General features: G+C 42.8%; 1 protein-coding gene across 2 annotated transcripts in view; it reads left to right on the forward strand.

Annotated features, from left to right (window-relative positions):
- Positions 1-19,102, forward strand: part of SLC13A3 (solute carrier family 13 member 3) — a 46,070-nt gene extending 26,968 nt beyond the window's left edge. For both annotated transcript variants that reach the window (XM_081011217.1, XM_081011218.1), the window contains exons 7-13: positions 2,760-2,852; positions 8,029-8,133; positions 9,439-9,536; positions 10,475-10,587; positions 12,603-12,764; positions 14,272-14,409; positions 17,049-19,102. In XM_081011217.1, coding sequence (XP_080867343.1) covers positions 2,760-2,852; positions 8,029-8,133; positions 9,439-9,536; positions 10,475-10,587; positions 12,603-12,764; positions 14,272-14,409; positions 17,049-17,231 — 892 coding nt within the window. In that variant the 3' untranslated portion in view covers positions 17,232-19,102. The remainder of the gene's footprint in view (positions 1-2,759; positions 2,853-8,028; positions 8,134-9,438; positions 9,537-10,474; positions 10,588-12,602; positions 12,765-14,271; positions 14,410-17,048) is intronic.
- Positions 19,103-19,882: the final 780 nt, after the last annotated feature.

Here is a 19,882-nt window from a genome sequence, read left to right on the forward strand (position 1 = left end):
TTCTGTTGATAATTCTACTAGTTACTGAATTCCTGGGATATTTCGACCTGGCTGTTTTGCACTTGCACCATTCAGGGATTTGTGCATTTCACTGCATGGTATGGGACTTGTGTTCTGTATTTTTCCAGGAATGATTCTTTTTACTGTAGCTGTTACGTAGGTTAAGATATAAAGTCCGTAGCTGGAAATTTGGCCAAGAACAGGTTACATTTGACAGGGATTAAACTTCAGTGATTTCATAAAACAATGTGTTAATCAGTAATTGAGCAGTAACATGGTTTTATTGTAAATCTTTTGCTAATCTGGGTACTTACAACTTGCTTTCCAACTTCGCCATATTCCTTCACTTGCAGTATTTAAAACAAGAAGCATTGCTAGAGTTTGTTTGGGGGTTATTTTTTTGGTGGTGGCTCAGAGATTATGAGCCATTTCTGTTTATTGTGCACTTTACGCTGTTGTTGTTAAAATGCATTTCTGATATCCCATAGCCTTCTTTTAAGCTTGCAGTGCTATAGTAATTCCAACAAATATATGGCTCATTGAAGTGCCATTATTTTTTCCATCAGCGAGATGAATAGCACCTTCAGAGCTACAATTTAATTCAGAAAATCAATGCAGGGGAATATACTGCTGTTGCATTCAGATTCTGCTTACAGGCTTCCTATAGGTAGCTGGTTGGCCACAGGATTATGAACTAGATGGGTCTTTGGTCTCATCCAGCTGGGCTTTTCTTATAATCTTATGAACGTGTAATAATTGCATTATTTCAAAGTGTACCACTATTAGTAATTTATATAGTACTTTTATTGGTACCGTATTTTTCACTCTATAGGATGTACCTGACCATAGGATGCACCTAGTTTTAGAGGGGGAGAACAAGAAAAAAAAAGTTCTCTCCCTCTCTGCGCAGCGCCCCTTCAGCGAAGCAGGAGGAGAAACGGAGCCCCTTCCATTTCTCCTCCCGCTTCGCTGAAGGGGCGGTGCACAGCTCTCCCTCTCTGCACAGTGCCCCTTCAGCGAAGCGAAGCCAGGAGAGCCAGAGGGATCGGGGCACACCGACCCCTCCTGGCTTCAGCGAAAGCAACGTGAAGCCTCCGGAGCGCAGCGGTGCGCACTGACCCCTCTCTCTCTCCAGGCTTCAGCGAAAGCAACGTGAAGCCTCTGGAACGCAGCAGGAGCGGTCCTGCTGCGCTCCGGAGGCTTCGCGTTGCTTTTGCTGAAGCCATGGAGCCTGCATTCGCTACATAAGACGCACACACATTTCCCCTTAATTTTTGGAGGGGAAAAAGTGTGTCTTATAGAGCAAAAAATACGGTATGTAAAAATATATATAGTCCATCTTGCTGATCCACTCAGCAGGATATGTAAGTCACTGTCCCCATTTACACATGGCAAACTGAGGTCAAAAGAGAGAGATTTTCCCAAGACTATCCATATAGTTTTACTGATGAGTAGAGATTTGAATTCGGGCCTCATAAGTGAAATTCCAAAACTATGTGCACTGGAGTACTGTGGCTCTCATTTCTGTTCTGTTTGTTGAATTGTTTTGAAAGGAATTGATGCTTAAGGCCTTTTTTTAAAAAAAAGGAAAACGGGGTAAGAAAAAACCAAAACCATACATGGCAAATAGATTTTCCCCACGACCTCACTTTTTAAAATCAAAGGCTCAAAGTAGATGCTAGTTTGCCAAAAGAATCAAGCAAGTGACCCTTTCCTTCAGAATTCTGTTCATATGTTCTGTTCATATGTTTGACTGGTTCGCAAACATTGGGTACACTTTATGATTGATGGAATCAAACTAGCATTGTAGATTTAATGAAAATCTAAGCAGTGCCAGAAATGTATTAAGCAGCATGACACTGTTAACCTGAAAATAGTTCAAGATGAAATTGTCCTTCATATGGACTCCTAATTGTGTGAGGTGGGTGGAGGAGAAGGGCAGGTCAAAATGCAGATGAGCACTGAAGTTACCTACTAAAAAAGGCTGAGCCTCACATTAGTATTTCAGCCTTTGAGCCTCAAAATTCCTTATGCTTTGTTTCATCATCAGCGGCACATTTTGCATAATTACTCGCTTGTTTTCCGGCTATTCTAATGCCTGAAAAATGGAGCCATCCTATTTTTTGACGTCCTCTGAATCAGAATCTAGAAACCATTTCTCTAGAGAAATGGCTATCTCTAGAGAGGGTGCATGGAGGCGATGAATTACTGCAGAAGACAGAATGAATTTGCCCTGATTTTTAAGACAAATCATTCGTATGAATGCATGCTCTGGTGGTTCTTCTGTGACTGTGAGAGATGTGTATTTTGCATAATGCCAAGAGGATGAAGGTACCTTTGATGGCAGGATGAGAATTTGTAAACATAGAATGGGTTATTATGTTGTGTGAAACTGACCAATAAATAAAAATAGTTAACTGTCTTTCCTAGCAAATGGTCCTAATGTACTGTACAATTCTAGCTATTTGCTAGTTTAATTTTTTATTGCAGTTTCTTAGTTAGTGGTGGTACATTTTAAGGATGAAACTGAAATCACATTAAGGGCATAAAACTGAAACGTTAAAACCACAAAACAGAGAGTGAAAACTGGAACATTTGAACAGCAGCAAGGAAATTATGCAGCCAAAAGCCCTCCTAAATGTAACAACCTTAAATCCATTTATAAGCTTTCTGCAAGATAGTTTGATTCAGTAATATTTTTGAATGAGAGTGCCTGAGGTCGTGTGAACAAAGCATTTTTTCCCTCCCTTGTTGTTGAGCTGGAGAAAAAAGAAATCGGAGATCAGAGCTGATGCAGAAGCCAGAGCCAGGACAGTAATAAGGGATGATTATCAGAAGCTGGGACCAATAAAGTAAGTCACAATGAAAGCAATACAAGACTCAGTCAACTGTGTTTACACCTGACTGTGGGGTGGAGAAATGGCCTTGGGCAGGGGGAGGCAGCATTTGCTGGGGGAAATTGGTGTGTGTCTCTCTCTGTGTGTGAAGGGTTAAGCACCCTCTTCTCCCATCTGCTAATTCTCTCCTACACACACACACAGAGAGGTTATTTCATCAAATTCAGATTTGGGAGCACACATTCACCAAGGTAGCATTTGGCTCCACTGTGTGTGATAATTAAATATGTGTGTGATCTTTCTTTCATTTGTCTTGTAGTCTGGGGTCAGTTTCCTTAGTTCACGGATGGCTATTCCATGGCCCTCCAGGTATTTATGGATTCCAGTTCCCACCATTCCTCACCATTAGACATGCTGTTCGGGGCTGATAGGGGTTGCAATGCAACAATATCTGGAGGGCAACAGGTTTCCCTGCCTTAGACAACCCCAAAGTTTTGTTTTTCTGCATTTTATCGGTTACCATAGGATAAGCATTTTTCTTGTTTGTTACAAACACCATAGCTTTCAACTACTTCCGCCGCAGCTGAAAGAAAGTTTAGCTCAGGCCATACCTCTGAAGCAAATCCTAAATTGCAGAGTCAGCTGGAGACTTTACACTTGATGATGGGCTGCTTAATTACTTCTGCTAAATTATTTATGCAAGGAACAAACTTATTCTCTAATTAGCCAGTCTAGTGCATTTGGAAGCATTTGTAGCACACTCACGAACAGTCCCAGAGACAAATGAAGCACTGAAGCCATGACAGGAGTGAGCCAGCAGTAAATTACACCAACGAGTTGGAGTTAACTCTTTTTTTAAAGCAAAAACAGGATCTGCACAGGAGTGTGAGGCCTAAGGAGCACAGCAACCCATTTCCAGCAGGTCTTGCTCCCATGAAGCAGTTGCAGAAACTGAAGTTGCCCACCTCCCCACAGCTGCAGAAGTCCCCTCTTATCCAGGGTTTTCTCCAAACAATCTGATACTGCACCTGCGTGAACCTAACTTTGCCTCCACTCTTTTTATGCCTCTTCTGGCTCTGGGAGACCAGTGGAGAGGGGAGCTGGTCACAGCAGGAGAGGGAGACAACCGTGCCTCTTCACCAGCCAGACTCATCTCTGCTTCTTGGCCTCCCTCCTCTCCAGCCTCCGCTTCTACCGCTGATTCTGGACTGCTTTCTGCCACCAACTCCCCCTGCTCACTAAGCACTGTTACCTCTTCAGCTTTTGACACCTCTTCCCAGTCTTCTCTCACTTCTCCCTCTGACCACTCATCGTTATTCCACCACCAAGCCCTCAGATCTGAGCCTTCTTTCATACTTCCTCCCACCATTCCTCTGAAGCCAATCAGTCCATGACAAGATGTCATGAATAATCATTATGTAGTCTCTGTGAGAGAGGATTTGGCTTTCTAAATCATTTAGTGTTTTGTTTTGTTTTTGCATATCACATTAAGCCGGCATTTTATTTTATTTTTTTTATTATGAAATTTTTATTTAGATTTTCTGTCATACAACTGAAAAGAGAAAGAGAAATAATACATAACAGAAAAGAAACATTAAATCATTATACAATATCCCTAAAGAAAAAACATAAACAAAATAAAACAAACCCACCACCCTGTTTAGCTTCCCTCCACCGCTACTCGTCTTGTGTAGAATCAATTTTACCCTTATCATTGCATTCTGATTTTTTTAAATTTTCTCTAAATACATATATTTCTCTTTGATAGATTATTGTTTTGATGCATTTACATTCTTAGTCTAAGCATATTAGCATGTATTTTTAGAGCAGTATTTTGTCATATAATCATCAAAGCATTGCCATTCTTTTTTTATTTTTTTATTTGACTGCTGTCGTATAGATGCTGTTAAATTAGCCAATTTTAAATATTCGTTTAATTTAAGAATCCATTCCTCCTTGGTAGGTAGCTCTTTAACTTTCCATTTAGATGCTATTACTATCCTAGCTGCGGTGGTCACATATAAGAAAATTCTTTTTTTCGATTTCAGTATTTCTTTTCCTAATAGGCCCGGTAAGTAAGGCTCTGGTTTTTTCGTTAATGGGATTTTAAGCATTTTTTTCGACTACTCATGTATTTCTCCCCAGAAGTACTAAATTGGGGTGCAACTCCACCACATATGCATTGTTGTTCCAGCTTCCTTGTTGCATTTCCAACAGAGGCTGGATTTCAGTTTATAGATTTTTGCTAATTTGATTGATGTTAAATACCACCTGTAGAACATTTTGATGAAATTTTCTTTTATTGTACTGCAGGCGGTAAATCTTATATCTTCCTGCCAAAGTTTCTCCCATTGCTCTAAATATATTGTATGGCTGAAGTCTTGTGCCCATTTAATCATTGTCTCTTTCACTTCCTCATCAGTCATGTCCAGATCTAGCAAAAGGTTATACATTTTAGATAGTTTTTTTTTTTTTAAAATAGTCTTTCATACATTAATGAATTCTCTTTAGCGAAGCCTTTCTTCAAGTCTGAATTAAAGACACTTCCAAGTTTTACCATATATATTGCCATCTGTCGGAGACATAATGCCTTATTTCTTCATATGGTCTTATTCTTAATTTACCTTGATCTTCCATTATCAAATCTCTATATGTTGCCCATTCCTTGTTCATGTTTAGTTTTTTCATGGCATGGGCTTCTAGAGGTGAGAGCCACCATGGTATCATTAGCTCCAGTCTCAATTTGTACTTGTTCCAGACTTTAAATAATGCATTTCTAATTAAATGGGTGTTGAAATCTTTATGGGCTAAATCACTTAGTGTTAACCAGTCCTTTCTTTTTCAGATACAGTCGGTGCTAACCATTTCTTAAAAAGACACTTTCATTAGCTGTTACTGTATTTGAGCACTCACAAATAACCGGATGCTGTAGACCTAGTTAAGTCTCCTTGCTAGCATCAGTGAAACAGTTTGTTGCCACTGATGTGAACACTGTTTACTGCTGACCAATCTGTCCTGTCAATCACCATAGTCTTGTGGCAGCTGAAAAACTGACAGATGTATTGTGTCATAAGTCTTCATGGACTAGCATTCATCTCTATGACAAGTTTTGTTGTTGTTTAGTCGTTTAGTCGTGTCCGACTCTTCGTGACCCCATGGACCAGAGCACGCCAGGCACTCCTCTCTTCTACTGCCTCCGGCAGTTTGACCAAACTCATACTGGTAGCTTTGAGAACACTGTCCAGCCATCTCGTCCTCCTCTGTCGCCCCCTTCTCCTTGTGCCCTCCATCTTTCCCAACATCAGGGTCTTTTCCAGGGAGTCTTCTCTTCTCATGAGGTGGCCAAAGTATTGGAGCCTCAGCTTCAGGATCTGTCCTTCCAGTGAGCACTCAGGGCTGATTTCCTTCAGAATGGATAGGTTTGATCTTCTTGCAGTCCATGGTACTCTCAAGAGTCTCTTCCAGCACCATAATTCAAAAGCATCAATTCTTCAGCAATCAGTCTTCTTTATGGTCCAGGTCTCACTTCCATACATCACTACTGGGAAAACCTTAGCTTTAACTATACGGACCTTTGTTGGCAAGGTGATGTCTCTGCTTTTTGAGATGCTGACAAGTTTACTGGTCCACAAAAGCTTATGCCTTAATAAAGTTGTCCTTGCTGGGGCTGATGGGAGCTGTAGCTGAACAACATTTTGGGGGCTATAGATTTCCCACACTTGCCCTAGACAATCTGAGTGTGGAGTACAAGCAGAGCATCCTCTCATCCCTGCCCTTTGAAAGCTGCTAAGCAGATCCTCCTCATAGTTCCATCAATTAATTATCCAGTCATGGACCTTCAGAATAGGACCTTCTTACCAGTTGCCCCAACCCCTCTGGGAGGCGGCATGCTTGGCTACTATCATTGGCTACTTTTAGAAAAGTAACAAAAACTCATCTGATAGTCTTTGAGACTATTATCTGATAAAACTGCTGCAGGCTGATTTTAGTTGTTGATTTTGTTCTTCTGCTTTATCAGTTACAAAGGTTGCATTGTCTCTTCCCCCCCCACCCCCTTGCAAACTGCTGTATTATTATTTTTTTAAGCAACACATAACTATTGCAAAATAAATAAATCGAGGGAACCTGAACATATCTGGGGGAAAAGTACTTTTCACCGTTGGTGGATATTATGAAAGATTAGTGTCCACTGAAACATTAATGTCACTATAAACCAGCAACCTGCGAAATATCATTGTAAGAATCAAAGGCCCTTTTTTCCATTCTAAGAGCACAGAAAGTCTATTAAACCAGCCATGGCCAATTTGATTAGCAACTCCAGATTTCTTCCAAATGGTTTATGTATCTCTTGTTCCTTAAATCTAATGTTTCGTTTTGTAATTTGGTTCCTAATCTTCTCTTGATATGTTTAAACCAGGAAGAGAAGAGTACAATTTAATGATGCCCCATTATAAGGTAGCATTCTCATCCTATTCCATCCTCAACTTCCAAAAATTGAGATTTCAAATACTTGTTTCATGACTTTCTGTTTGTGGTTAGAACGTCACACACACACACACACACACACACACACACAAACACACACACAATTTAGGCAGCCAGGGAAGGGGGCAGGCTCTGTCCCTGCCACTCTCTCTCTCTCTCTCTCTCTCTCTCTCTCTCTCTGTGTGTGTGTGTGTGTGTGAGCCTGAAATGGGTTAAAGTCTGTGGTCATTGAATCTTGAAACCTCCCACAAATGATCACTCTTCTGCTTTCTATCACATTCATTGTTGTAAAAAACACACACCACACAATCAAGTTGAGCAACCATGTGTTTCTTCTTATTGCATGATTTATGCAATAAGACCCACATGGGAGGCCCAAGTTGTTAACCCGAATGCCTGCAGAGATATGTTGAAACACAAATATCTGCTCCTATGTATATTTTACAATTCTCCTCTATGAACTTCAGTGCTAGAAAGTTTGCTGACACTTGGGTTATATTTTAATTTTGGAAATGTGTATCTAGCTCAAGGCCACTTCTGCATTTTGTTCTGAAACAATCAAAATTCCCCTTTGCTCTTTTCTGCGCAACATTGCCAGCCTTCCTCAGATTTCCACCTACTGGTCACAGTTGAACTCATCCTCAAGCAAGACTGGGGGAAATGATGTCTTCATTACAATGACTCGCTGCATTTCCTTCCTCTACAGGTTTGCTGAACAGGCAGTATTTGTACTTTTCTGCTTATTCGCAATCCTGCTATTCTCCAGAGACCCTAAGTTCATCCCAGGCTGGGCGAGCTTGTTCACACCAGGGTAAGAAATTTATTTCTGTATATTTCTGTCAGGCCTTTGTTCTCCATCCCCCCTTCCACACAAACACCCCCCCCCTCGCACCAGCATTAATGTTTCATTTAAATGCTCATCTCAAGGGATTCTCTCAGAGTTTCTTTTTTGCCTGGGGCAGACATAGTATTCCCAGTCCCCTAACCTTGGGAGATGGTTGTGGCTGTGGGCCTCTTTGATCAGTAGTCAATCCATCAGTTATCAAGGGTCAAATTGAAGGTGGTTAACCTTCCTGAGAGACACATGCTTTCTCTTGCTTCTCTCTTCAGGTTGCATTTTCAAGGCTTACAGTTAGTTTTCTAGTAGAACAGTTGCCAGGTTTAGGACTGTAGCTCACAGATTTAAAAACAGATTTACAAATTGTGAGTGTATCTGAAGATAGATAGGGACATAGAAAGCTGCCTCAGGCTGTGTACTCATTGCCGTTTAGTCTGGCTCTGGTGTGCTCCCACCTCTGTTTTTCTGAATTTGCATACACATCATATTACCCAAGATGCAGAGCTACCCTGTAGTTTCTTGAGAAATAGTACTGTTCCACAAACCAGCTTCAATCCAAATGGAGAACTCAAGGCCACATTCACATCACAGTTAAGCTGAGGTGTGTACATTTGGGAGTGCCATTGCACATGTGCAGATGACAGCAGAAACTGAACAGGTTATGTGCCTTGGGTGAAGACACCCCTGCTCTTTCTCTGGTGCGTACAGTCATGTGTAAATGTGACTTGAAACACATTGGGGGAATCAACCTCTAGAATGGTTTAAGCCACTAATGTGTACATACGACTTTTGCACTGAGTCAGACCATTGGTCCATCAAACTCAGTATTGTCCACATTGACTTGCAGTGGCTCTCCAGGGTTTCAGACACAGAGAGTTGCATCCACGCTTCCATCTGACCCACTGCTTCCCCCATAGGAAACCTACGGTTTAGCACTGAATCGGAACCAATGGCAATTGGGCCTTCTGCGGATTGCTGTTTGTTCCGATTTAGCACTAAAGAGCGAGTCTTCTGGGGGAAGGCAGTGGGCAAAGGAAACATCACTCCTCACCTAGAAAGCATGGGACAAGTGGAAAACTGTTAGGACCTGTGTTTTCTAGGCATGGGAGGGGTAGAATTGTGGACAAGCCCAGTGTATTTCTTAGCACTCCCTGGTGATTCCAGGAATTGAGGCTAGGATATCTGCATGCAAAGTCACTGACCTTGGTCTCCTTTGACAAACGTTTCTTCTCTTCCACCACTTATTCTTGAAACTCTCCCTCCCTCCCTCCCTGTTAGGTTTGTCACCGATGCTGTTACTGGAGTCACAATAGTGACAATATTGTTCTTCTTCCCATCGAAAAAGCCATCCCTTAAATGGTGGTTTGACTTGAAAGGTAAGCTTCTGGCTTTCAAAACCCTTTGACCCAGTTTCTTCTGCTTTCTGTAGAATTGACTAAAAACTAGCCTTCAACAAGCACTAGGCACAGGGTCACCAGGTCACCATTTCCTGAATGACTCACCCATAGAGGAGCTTAGAGAACAATCTTACAATGAAGAGAGCGGAGAAATAAGACTCATCTGCTGGCTGCTGATGTCCCAGTGGATCCCAACCAAGCATTAAAATACTCATCCCCTTTTCTTTTTAGAAAAGGGACACAGATATTCATCCTTTTCTGGTGCTGATTGGGAGATTCTCTCCCTGCTTAACCAAACACCATCTGCCTCCCATCTATACGTTCCTGGTGTTATCTTTTCTGCCTGTGAAGCGCTTCATGGTACGAAATAAACCAGTGTGCTCGCAGACATCTGGAACATTGGTACACAGATGAAGTTAAAAACCTGGAAGATTATGTGACTTGCTTGCTGTTCAACAAAAGCACACCATACGAGGACTTGAGCAATTGCAAGGAATAGCTCTATGAAGGGTTAAGAGAGAAAAGTGGAAGCTATCTCTTGTTCAGCCTTCATGTGTTAATAAGGCCTCTCTTGTGAAATAGGGCACCTTGCTTTGCAAAAAAAATCCTTTTATGACCTTTTATGGATGAGATCTGGGTTTTCCTTTACCATACATCTCACAATCTTTGAGCTGCGAGTAGAAAATTAACGTTGCAGTTAACTTAGATCCAAAGTGCAAATGAAAGGGGGAGGGGGACGTCCAAATGTTGCTGGACTACAGCTCCCATCATCCCTAACCATTCCCCTTTGCTGGCTGGGTCTGATGGGAGTTGGAGTCCCACAACATCTGGTGGACCACTGCTTCCCCCTCCCTGCCTTAGGCTGCGATCACAAAGTTTGCTAATCTCTCTCTATGTTCACAAACCTCTTTGTCTAGCGCCGAACACAGAGAACCAGCCCTTGCTGACTTGGAGAAAAGCCCAGGAAAGTGTACCATGGAATATAATCCTATTGCTTGGAGGAGGTTTTGCCATGGCAAAAGGATGTGAGGTATGCTTGTTAGAATGCAGCCTGTCAAAAAAATAAATAAATGCACCACTTTCCTTCTTTTCTAAAGGGACTGGGTTGTTGTTGTTTTTTAGGGCACCTGTCACGGACTGGCTGGATGCAGAGGAGTGGTGGGAGGCAGTAGCTGGGGAACCCCCAAGGGAACCCCCGGGGGAAGAAGGCTCAAAGCCAGGGGATTGTTGGTGGGACAACAATGAGTGGTAAGAGGGAGAAGAGGGGGAGAGCAGACTGGGAGGAGGAGGTAATGGAAGCTGAAGAGGCAACAGGGTTTAGTGAGCAGGAAGGGGCTGTGACAGAGGGCAGTCCAGAATCTGAATCTGAAGCAGAGGCTGGAGAGGAGTGGGGTCAGGCTGCTGAAGAAGCCAGGGAGCCTGCCCCTCCTGCTGTGACCAGCTCCCCTCCACCCTAGTCTCCCAGAACACTGAGAGGAATGAAGAGGGCAGAGCAAAGAGAGATAAGGCGAAGGAGCCTCAGGTTCCTGGGAAAGGAGCTGGGGGAGGAGTTTTCAGGAGCGATGGGAGCTACAGTCCTTGCAACTGTCTCCTTGGGGGCAAGACCTGTGCTATGTTGGTTTCTTTGAATTAAAGAGTTAACTTCTCTGAAACCAGGTGTTTTATTGCTGAGCTGCTCCAGACTTTGGCTCCATGACAGCATCATTGCAATTCATGACGCTTGATTACTGCAGAATAAGCTACATGCTACTTTGCATGCATGTTTGCATTCATGTGTGTGGCTAATTCGGAGCATGACCAGCTCTCTTTTTTTAACCATTCTTACACACATACACAATGTTCTGGAAAATGGCCGCTTGAGAAATCTTGAGAAGTGATGGTTTGTGGGCTCAGCATGGCTGCAGTGTGGCCCAGAGCCATTTTACATCAATGGTCGTTGAGGGAATGCTTGCTTCTTCCCACCATGGCCATGGGTCAGCTGACCGGGGACCATTTTCAAAAGGACCTATCAGGAGGCTGCCTGGAGTTGAGGTTGTGGCAGCGGACCTCAACCTAGGGCCAGCTCAGCCCTCTCATCTGCCAGTTGGTGGGCTGTTTGATGCCAGATACATACCCAATGCCTTCGCCAAAGTCTACTTAAAATGTTGTGGCCTACTTCAACCCAAGTGAAGGTTTCTTCCTGTGGTAAATGTTAGCTTTGGTGTGTGTGTGAGGGGGTGATTTTAATCAAGACTAGAGCCAATCTGTTGCTCCCACCAGCCTGTTTGCACTGCACTGCTATTGACAGGAGATCAGATAAGCCCCACAGACGACTACTGCATTTAATGTAATGTGTAGTGGCCTAAGTGCTAAAGCAAGCAATACTTTCAGACGTGGTGAGTTGATTTGCATGCTCATTTTCATATGCTAAAGTGGCCAAGTAGTGTTTTCACATTTTGTCACCCTAGGAAACATTACGAAACCAGGGTTTTCCAGGATGTGGCCATAATCTTAGTATCCTCTCAAGGCCAAATTCACCACATAGCATGAGGAGAAAGTCATCTTGTGGTGAATGTTCAGCTTCAAAAATGGTCATGGGAGTTGGCTTTCATTTGCAGTAGATTTGTGTTTTAAGAGGACAAATGTCCCACAGCTCATACAAGCTGACAAAACTACTGCACAGGAAGCTCTCTTATGCTGTGATAGCTTGACCATTGGTACCATACTGCCAGTGCTAAGGAAGATTTCCCCCTGTATGGAGCATATATGTGGTAGTTTGGGTATTAAAATGGCGCCTGGGGGAGGGCAAATTTCAATTGCAAGTGAAATGATCTGTTCCTGAGTTATCATCTCATGACGAGAGCTGAAAAACACAGGAAAGAATCAGCCACCATAGAATCACTTGTGCAAACTGTGATTGTTTTTATATGTTTGTTTTTAGTATGTTGTTGTTTTATTTTTTAATCATATTGTTTTAACAATGGTGTATTTGCTGCCCTGGGCTCCTTTAAGAGGATGGGTGGGCTTTAAATTTAACAAACACATAATTTTTCTACCCTGCTATAGGAATCTGGCTTGTCTGTCTGGATTGGAGGCCAGCTTGATCCCCTGGAGAACCTCCCTCCTGCTGTTGCTGTTATTCTCATTACGGCAGTGATTGCGTTATTCACAGAATTTGCAAGTAACACAGCCACAATCATAATCTTCCTGCCTGTCCTGGCAGAACTGGTAAGGGGCATATGCACACCTTTCAACCAAGGGGTTAAGTTAAAGGTATGAATGTGAATGAATGTTTATTATTACAGCCAAACAACCAAGCATACTAAGTTAAGGGTAGAGTGGCCATTGCTGCTATTGAGAGAGAGAGAGAGAGAGGTAATATTTATATATGTTGATTTATATGTATAGATGCAGATTTAGACATAATTACTATAATGTAAATAGAAATTAATCTCACCATAGCGGGGAAGATTTGACCTGGGTGACCAGCATGCCTGTTCTGTCTGCTATCGAAGTGCAAATGGGCAACTTCAAGGCTCCTCCTGCTCTTTCTTCTTATGGTTCTTTGAACTGGACTTGGGCAGCACAGCTCTTCAAATAAGGGACACCTTTGAGTAGAAGACTCTTTAAATAACTCTTTAGATATAAGGTATTCCTTAGCAAGTTGAACACATGGCTGACCCTAATCTTGGGTGGTAGGAAGAAGGTTGGCCTATATCATCATCATCATCATCATCATTATTACATCCCACCCTTCACTCAAAGATCTCAAGGCGGTCTACATTTGGTTTCTCTTCTGCATTCTGTCTCTCATTAACAACAACTCCATGTAGAGTAACTAATGGGACACTCAAAAGTACTTTTCAGCTTTACTTCTGAAAAATATTAGTAGGCTGACAACTCAAGGCGGACAGCCAGCTTTTGAACCCACAGACTCCACATGTACTATTCTCAGTGAACAGCATGCCCTCTTCTGACCTGCTTATTCTGCCTGAGGAAACTTCTGGACTCAGCTGAATAGGATTTTGTGTTATAATTGGGCTTCCTTCCGCAATTCCCCATATTCAGATAGCCAGAAATAAGACTCCGTGTACCTATTTCAAGAAGGCTCTCTCTCTCTCTCTCTCTCTCTCTCTCTCTCTCTCTCTCTGTGTGTGTGTGTGTGTGTGTGTGATGGAAAACAAGTCTCCAGTGGCCTGTTTCACACAACACGATAAATCAAACTTTGGTTTACTGGGACCACACAAACATGCAACTTGCTGGAGAGGAGCTCACAGCTTTTATTACTCCCACCCTAGCCTTTTATTACTCCCACACTGCGGACCTTAAGTTGTTCTTGGACACTAGTTCCCATCAGCCTCAGCTATCATTGCCAGTAATCAGGGATGATGGGAGTTGTAGTCCAGCAACATTGAAAAAGATGCAGGCTCCTCATTCCTGGTCCAGCATGTTCTACCAGGATCATCTAGAGCAGGTGTTGGGAAACCTTTGACTTTCCAGATGAACTGCAACTACCATCAGCCCCAGCAATCATGACTAATGGGCAGGGTTGATGGGAGCTGTAGTTTAGCAACATCTGGAGGGCCAAAGGTTTCCCATGCCAAATCTAGTGGAAGCTTTCAGAAGGAACTATGATCACACAAAAACTTCTTTGCAGTCTTTTCAAGAATCTCATGAGATGCTTACAGTTCAGCTAATAAATCATAACGCACGCACCCCTTTTGTTTTTTTTAAGGCCATTCGTCTGAAAGTGCATCCCCTCTACTTAATGATACCAGGAACCATAGGATGCTCATTTGCTTTCATGCTTCCAGTCTCTACACCCCCAAATTCAATTGCCTTTGCTTCTGGGCACTTACTGGTTAAAGATATGGTAAGTAATTTTACATAGTAATCACTATCAATAGCTTAATTATCTAGAGCAGGAGAAGGCCGTAGAGGTGAGGAAAGGGTGTTCAGTTCTCTTCCCCTGCCAAACTTCCCCAAAACAGCCTCTCTCAGGAGCTGCTATTTGTATTTCGGGGGAAGCTTGCCTTGGTTCCAATGGAGGCTTCCCTTGAGATGCAAACAGCAGCTTCAGTCGGGTTCTGGTTTCCCTTTGACTGCTATTTACATAATAAAAAGGCATGCACCTTACTTGCATTCACGCAAGTGATGGCATGTCTAATGTGGCATGCCCTATCCAACTATTTGTACCCAGGAGGATGGACGTCATCAAAACATCAAACTGTTTATTCCTGCTGCAGTCACAGTAAATTATTGTTGGGTCTTCCAGCAGTAAGTTAGCACCAAATTATGTCTGGTCAACTGTAGAAGCACACTGGATGAAACACACATCTCTGCCACCACTTTCACAAGGTCTTCATTCCTTTCCAAAATGTGGGCAGACTATTACTAAATTTTAGGTTGGTTTGTTTGTTTTTGCAGGAATTGCTTAGCTGTGGGTGGGTGGCATTAGCAAGATCAGTGGCCTGACAACCATTTTGAAAATGGAGCTGAGAGGAACTGAGAAGGGGCAAATTTTGTCGCTTAGTTCACTATCCACTTCCTCTCAACTTTGTTTTCAAAATGGCAGCCAGGCTAACAATCTCTCAGCTCAATCTACAGTGAGGGCAATGTCTTGGATTCTAAAGAACAGCAGACCAGGGGCTATGGTCCACCACCTTTCCCCAAATTTGCTCCTGAACTTTGGGAGAATTTCTTCTCACACCTTGAAAAAAAAGAACAAAACAAAACCCTGAATGTTTCGCTGTGATGAACATTCAGTGCAGACCTAAGTAGAAGCCTATTCAGCAGCAAAGCGCCAATATTCATATGTGTCTAAGACCAAGGGTACTTTCAGATTGGGGCTTAACATTGTAAATGGTTAGGTGAGATATTGCCAACAGGACCCTGTCAACAGGCTTTGTAAATAGCTAAACAAATAACCCATAATGGATTTCACCTGGAAAGAGTAATTCCAGTTTTTGGGGGGAGGTGGGGTGAGATTCAGGCTGGCATTTTGATGTCAATGACATCATTTGGACACTGCAATAAACTTACATCCATGAGGAGCACCGATGCCACAATAATCACCCACCTGGAAGCACCCATAGCAGTTTTTCAGTACTACAGAAGAAATTGGGAATTAGGTGTGAACGAAATTATCAGTTTTTAAGGTTCAGTAAGGTTTGCTCACAAATGTGAGGGCTGACAATGGAAAAGTTAATCATCGTGTTTGTTGGCAAGCTTCTATATTTATTCTATTCAAAGAACATGATTCCAGCAGAGAACTAACAAGTAATTGCAGTCTCACCCCTGGCTCCTGTCACTCTTCATTTGTTTTCAAGTTTCCAGGGCTTGAGGGTATGAACTAACCAAAGCCTTGTTTAAAAAGAGATGGAAAACAGGAATTTACCAATTATTCCAAATGAATTTTTTCCAAGCAGATCACCAGCAGATATTGCAGAAGAACTTACATCTTCTCACTTACTCTCATCTAAAATGCGTATTACACTCATATTCTCATTGGTTACATTTCTGTCCTGTTATCAGACTTTGAAACAGTATGGAATTCCAGCACTAGAATTTTCTTGACTTCTCTGATTGGGTATGAGTTATTTGTCCAAACATGCTTAGAACAATTTCACTGATGGTTTTCATTCAGGAAGAGGCCTAGACGAAGGAAGGTTGGAAGAAATTGCAACATACTACCTTAGGAGAGATAGAATGCACATTTATAATTTAGTTAAACAGTCAAAGACAGGTAGGGAGGATCTGTCAAAATCTCCTTTGCAGCTTTACCAGCTTCCCTTTGAAGCAGGCTCTCTTTCTTTAAAGAGGATGGGATTTGTAAACCCCAATGCATTGTTCTCCATTATACAAAACCATTCACCCAGAAGGCAGGTTTAGCTCTAATGAATTTACAGGAGGGTAGAGGCTTGTTCAGGGACGCGGGTGGCGCTGTGGGTCAAACCACAGAGCCTAGGACTTGCCGATCAGAAGGTCGGCGGTTTGAATCCCCGCTACGGGGTGAGCTCCCGTTGCTCGGTCCCTGCTGCTGCCAACCTAGCAGTTCAAAAGCACGTCAAAGTGCAAGTAGATAAATAGGTACCGCTCCGGCGGGAAGGTGAACGGCATTTCCGTGCGCTGCTCTGGTTCGCCAGAAGCTGCTTAGTCATGCTGGCCACATGACCGGAAGCTGTACGCCGGCTCCCTCGGCCAATAAAGTGAGATGAGCGCCGCAACCCCAGAGTCGGTCACGACTGGACCTAATGGTCAGGAGTCCCTTTACCTTTACCTTTACCTCTACCTTTAGAGGCTTGTTCAGAGAAACTTCTTGACAGTTCAACAATGGAACCGATTACTTAGAAGGCTTGTGATTCTCTCTTCCCAGAGGGGAGGCTGTCTTTGGACAGCCACTTTGGAAAGCTTTGCGTTTTCTGCATCACACAGCAAACGGTTGGGCTCTATGATGTCGCAGATCATCATGATCTCTAAATCTGTTCCACCCCTCGTGGGCTTCTTCCACAGGCAAGGACGGGTCTGCTTATGAATCTGATGGGAGTTTTGTTTCTGAGTCTGGCTATCAACACTTGGGCCACGAGCATCTTTCAGCTGGGCAGCTTCCCTGACTGGGCCAACATCCATTCAGAAAACACGACCCTGCTGGTGGATGTGCAGAACGTCACTCTAAACTCAATGAGTAAATTATGAACAGGACAACCTTGTTGCGGGAGGAGCGCTCCCCCTTCAAATTTGGGCTCTGAATTAGATCCACAGCAAGTACAAGAACGCACAGGTGATGGCGTCGTTGATGCCCCTCCTTATACAGGACTGCCATGTTCCTTTTATGTTTGTTTTTATAAATATTCGTGAGTACTCACTGGATAATTATTTTGTGCCTTGGAAGAGTCTCTCCACTTTCATGCCAAAAACCTTCCATCAGGCAGTTCTTAGGTAGGTTTAGACCTTAGTGCTGCATTGAATTCCACCCTTTGAGTGTGAATCCTAGGACACTGTGTGTAAATAAACTGCAAGCCCTCTGCAAATAGCTGCAGCGGATTCAGTGAAAAACTGCCAAGTCAGGAACACTATTAATACACATATTATACCCAATCAGATCATATCCATTATTCAAACATCATGTCTTGTTAGACCTTGTACAACCATGATACTCAAAACTGTCTATAGTGTTCTGTAGCCCAGATACTCACACAAAATGCCCCATAGCCAATGGAATATTGGAAGATGCCTTATATGGACCAAAGAATGAATGACAAGAATAAATTAGTAATGAAATTCACATATAAGGATACAAAACAATATGAAACTATGTTTCAATGGAATAAATAACCAATGTAAAACCTGAATATAAGCAGAAGCAATAAACCACCCAGATATCAGTGATAAACAATCCCAAATGCATATGTTGTAGAATACTACATAATCCAAATACTATATAGCAGTAGAACTGCAGGTGAATGATGAAAATTCACTGGGATGAAGGCTGATGTTTTAACCATGGCCGTAGCTGATCCTTCCCCGGTACTGTGATCCAAGCTTATAAGCTTGCCTCATTTTAAAGTGGTACATATGTCTAGACCTATCTGTATTCATTCTACAGCTTACAAAAAATGAAGTAAGAACAGTGGGAATGACTACTCCAGAGAAGTATATTGGTGACAACACAGGTGCTAGCCAGTAGGTGCTCTCCATAAGTAGCTTTGCCTATGTTCAGAACCAAACCAAACCAAATATACAAACTTGGCTTTTCAGAGGTCATTCTGGGACAGAAAAACATGTGTTCACACGGCCCATTGGAGGGCACTTCTATACTGACACCGCCACTCTTAAATGTTACATCTGTCTTCATCCTGAGTGGGCTTAATCTTTCACTCTAAGGCAGCTCTAGCAGCCACAAACAAATGGGAAGGGTTGTGACCTACCTCACAGGGTTGTTGTGGGGATGAGTGATATAATGGTGGTAGAAGTCTGAAGGGTTGTAGAAGTGATAAATACAAGTCACTCAGCTGCTGATGCCAACTTGAGAATTGTGGATAAGTGATGCGAATGTGCACCCTTAGCTGTGTGAAATATGTCTCTCTGTATTGGTCTTAACTATGCAAACCTTAAAAGTCTAAACTGTGGTGACTGGCATGCCAACCAGAGATGTGCTAATTTAGTGGACATTTCCAGAGGATTATTATTGTTGGGATTTAAGGGGGGAGGGGTTGATTCTTTGATTTCTTTTTATATAAAACTGATTATTTGGGTACTTTCAATGAAAGTGTTTGTAAATGGACAGTGATTCTAATCACCTCTGTAATGCAAATTCTACCTTTTGACGCTGTGTGTGTGTTTGTAAGAAATGGACTTATTGTTAATGAAATATCATTGCTGAAAGCATGTTTTGAAAGATACGACACTGGAAGTTGCGTTGGGGCTGGGGCTGGGGAGGAGGCTTAAAAGCGAATTCTTGATGTGATGCAGAAGGAAAGATTCAGTGGCTTTGTAATTCTGCTGCCTTGCCTTATTCAGGATCTGTTCCTGGACCACAGCTGGTGAATACAGCCATTAGATCTACATCTCTCTCTCTCTCCTTCTCTTTAATCACAGTTGCTGCTGCTTTGAAAACCGCATTAAAATTGCATCATGGATACAAGTGTAACCAGAGGTCAAGCCAAAAGCACAAAAAATGCATCATCAACTAAGCATCATCAACTAAGATCACTCTTTGCTGCCCAAGCCTCACCATTATGAGAATTGAAAATGCAATGCATTTATCAGCCTCTTTCTTGCACTATTAATATCTACACTTCTTAGTCTTAGGGAAAGTGTGGCGCTTATGTCTCTCCTGCTGCACATTGTCATGGGTTCGTGAGCATTACAGGAGACAGTACTCAAAAAGAAAGGTATCCCAATGGAAAATGTAGGATGTAATCCTATGCAGACTAGGTAAAGGGACCCCTGACTGTTAAGTCCAGTCATGGACGACTCTGGGGTTGCGGTGCTCATCTCGTTTTACTGGCCGAGGAAGCTGGCGTTTGTCTGCAGACAGCTTCCATGTTATGTGGCCAGCGTGACTAAGCTGCTTCTGGCGAACCAGAGCAGCGCATGGAAACGCCGTTTACCTTCCCACCTATTTATCTACTTGCACTTTGACGTGCTTTCAAACTGCTAGGTTGGCAGGAGCAGGGACCGAGCAATGGGAGCTCACCCCATCGCGGGGATTCGAACCGCCAACCTTCTGATCAGCAAGCCCTAGGCTCAGACTTTGTTGTTGTTTAGTCATTTAGTCGTGTCCGACTCTTCGTGACCCCATGGACCAGAGCACGCCAGGCACTCCTGTCTTCCACTGCCTCCCG

Source organism: Podarcis pityusensis, assembly GCF_964106645.2.
Source record: "Podarcis pityusensis genome assembly, chromosome: 6".
In the NCBI taxonomy this organism is placed as follows: Eukaryota; Metazoa; Chordata; class Lepidosauria; order Squamata; family Lacertidae; genus Podarcis; species Podarcis pityusensis.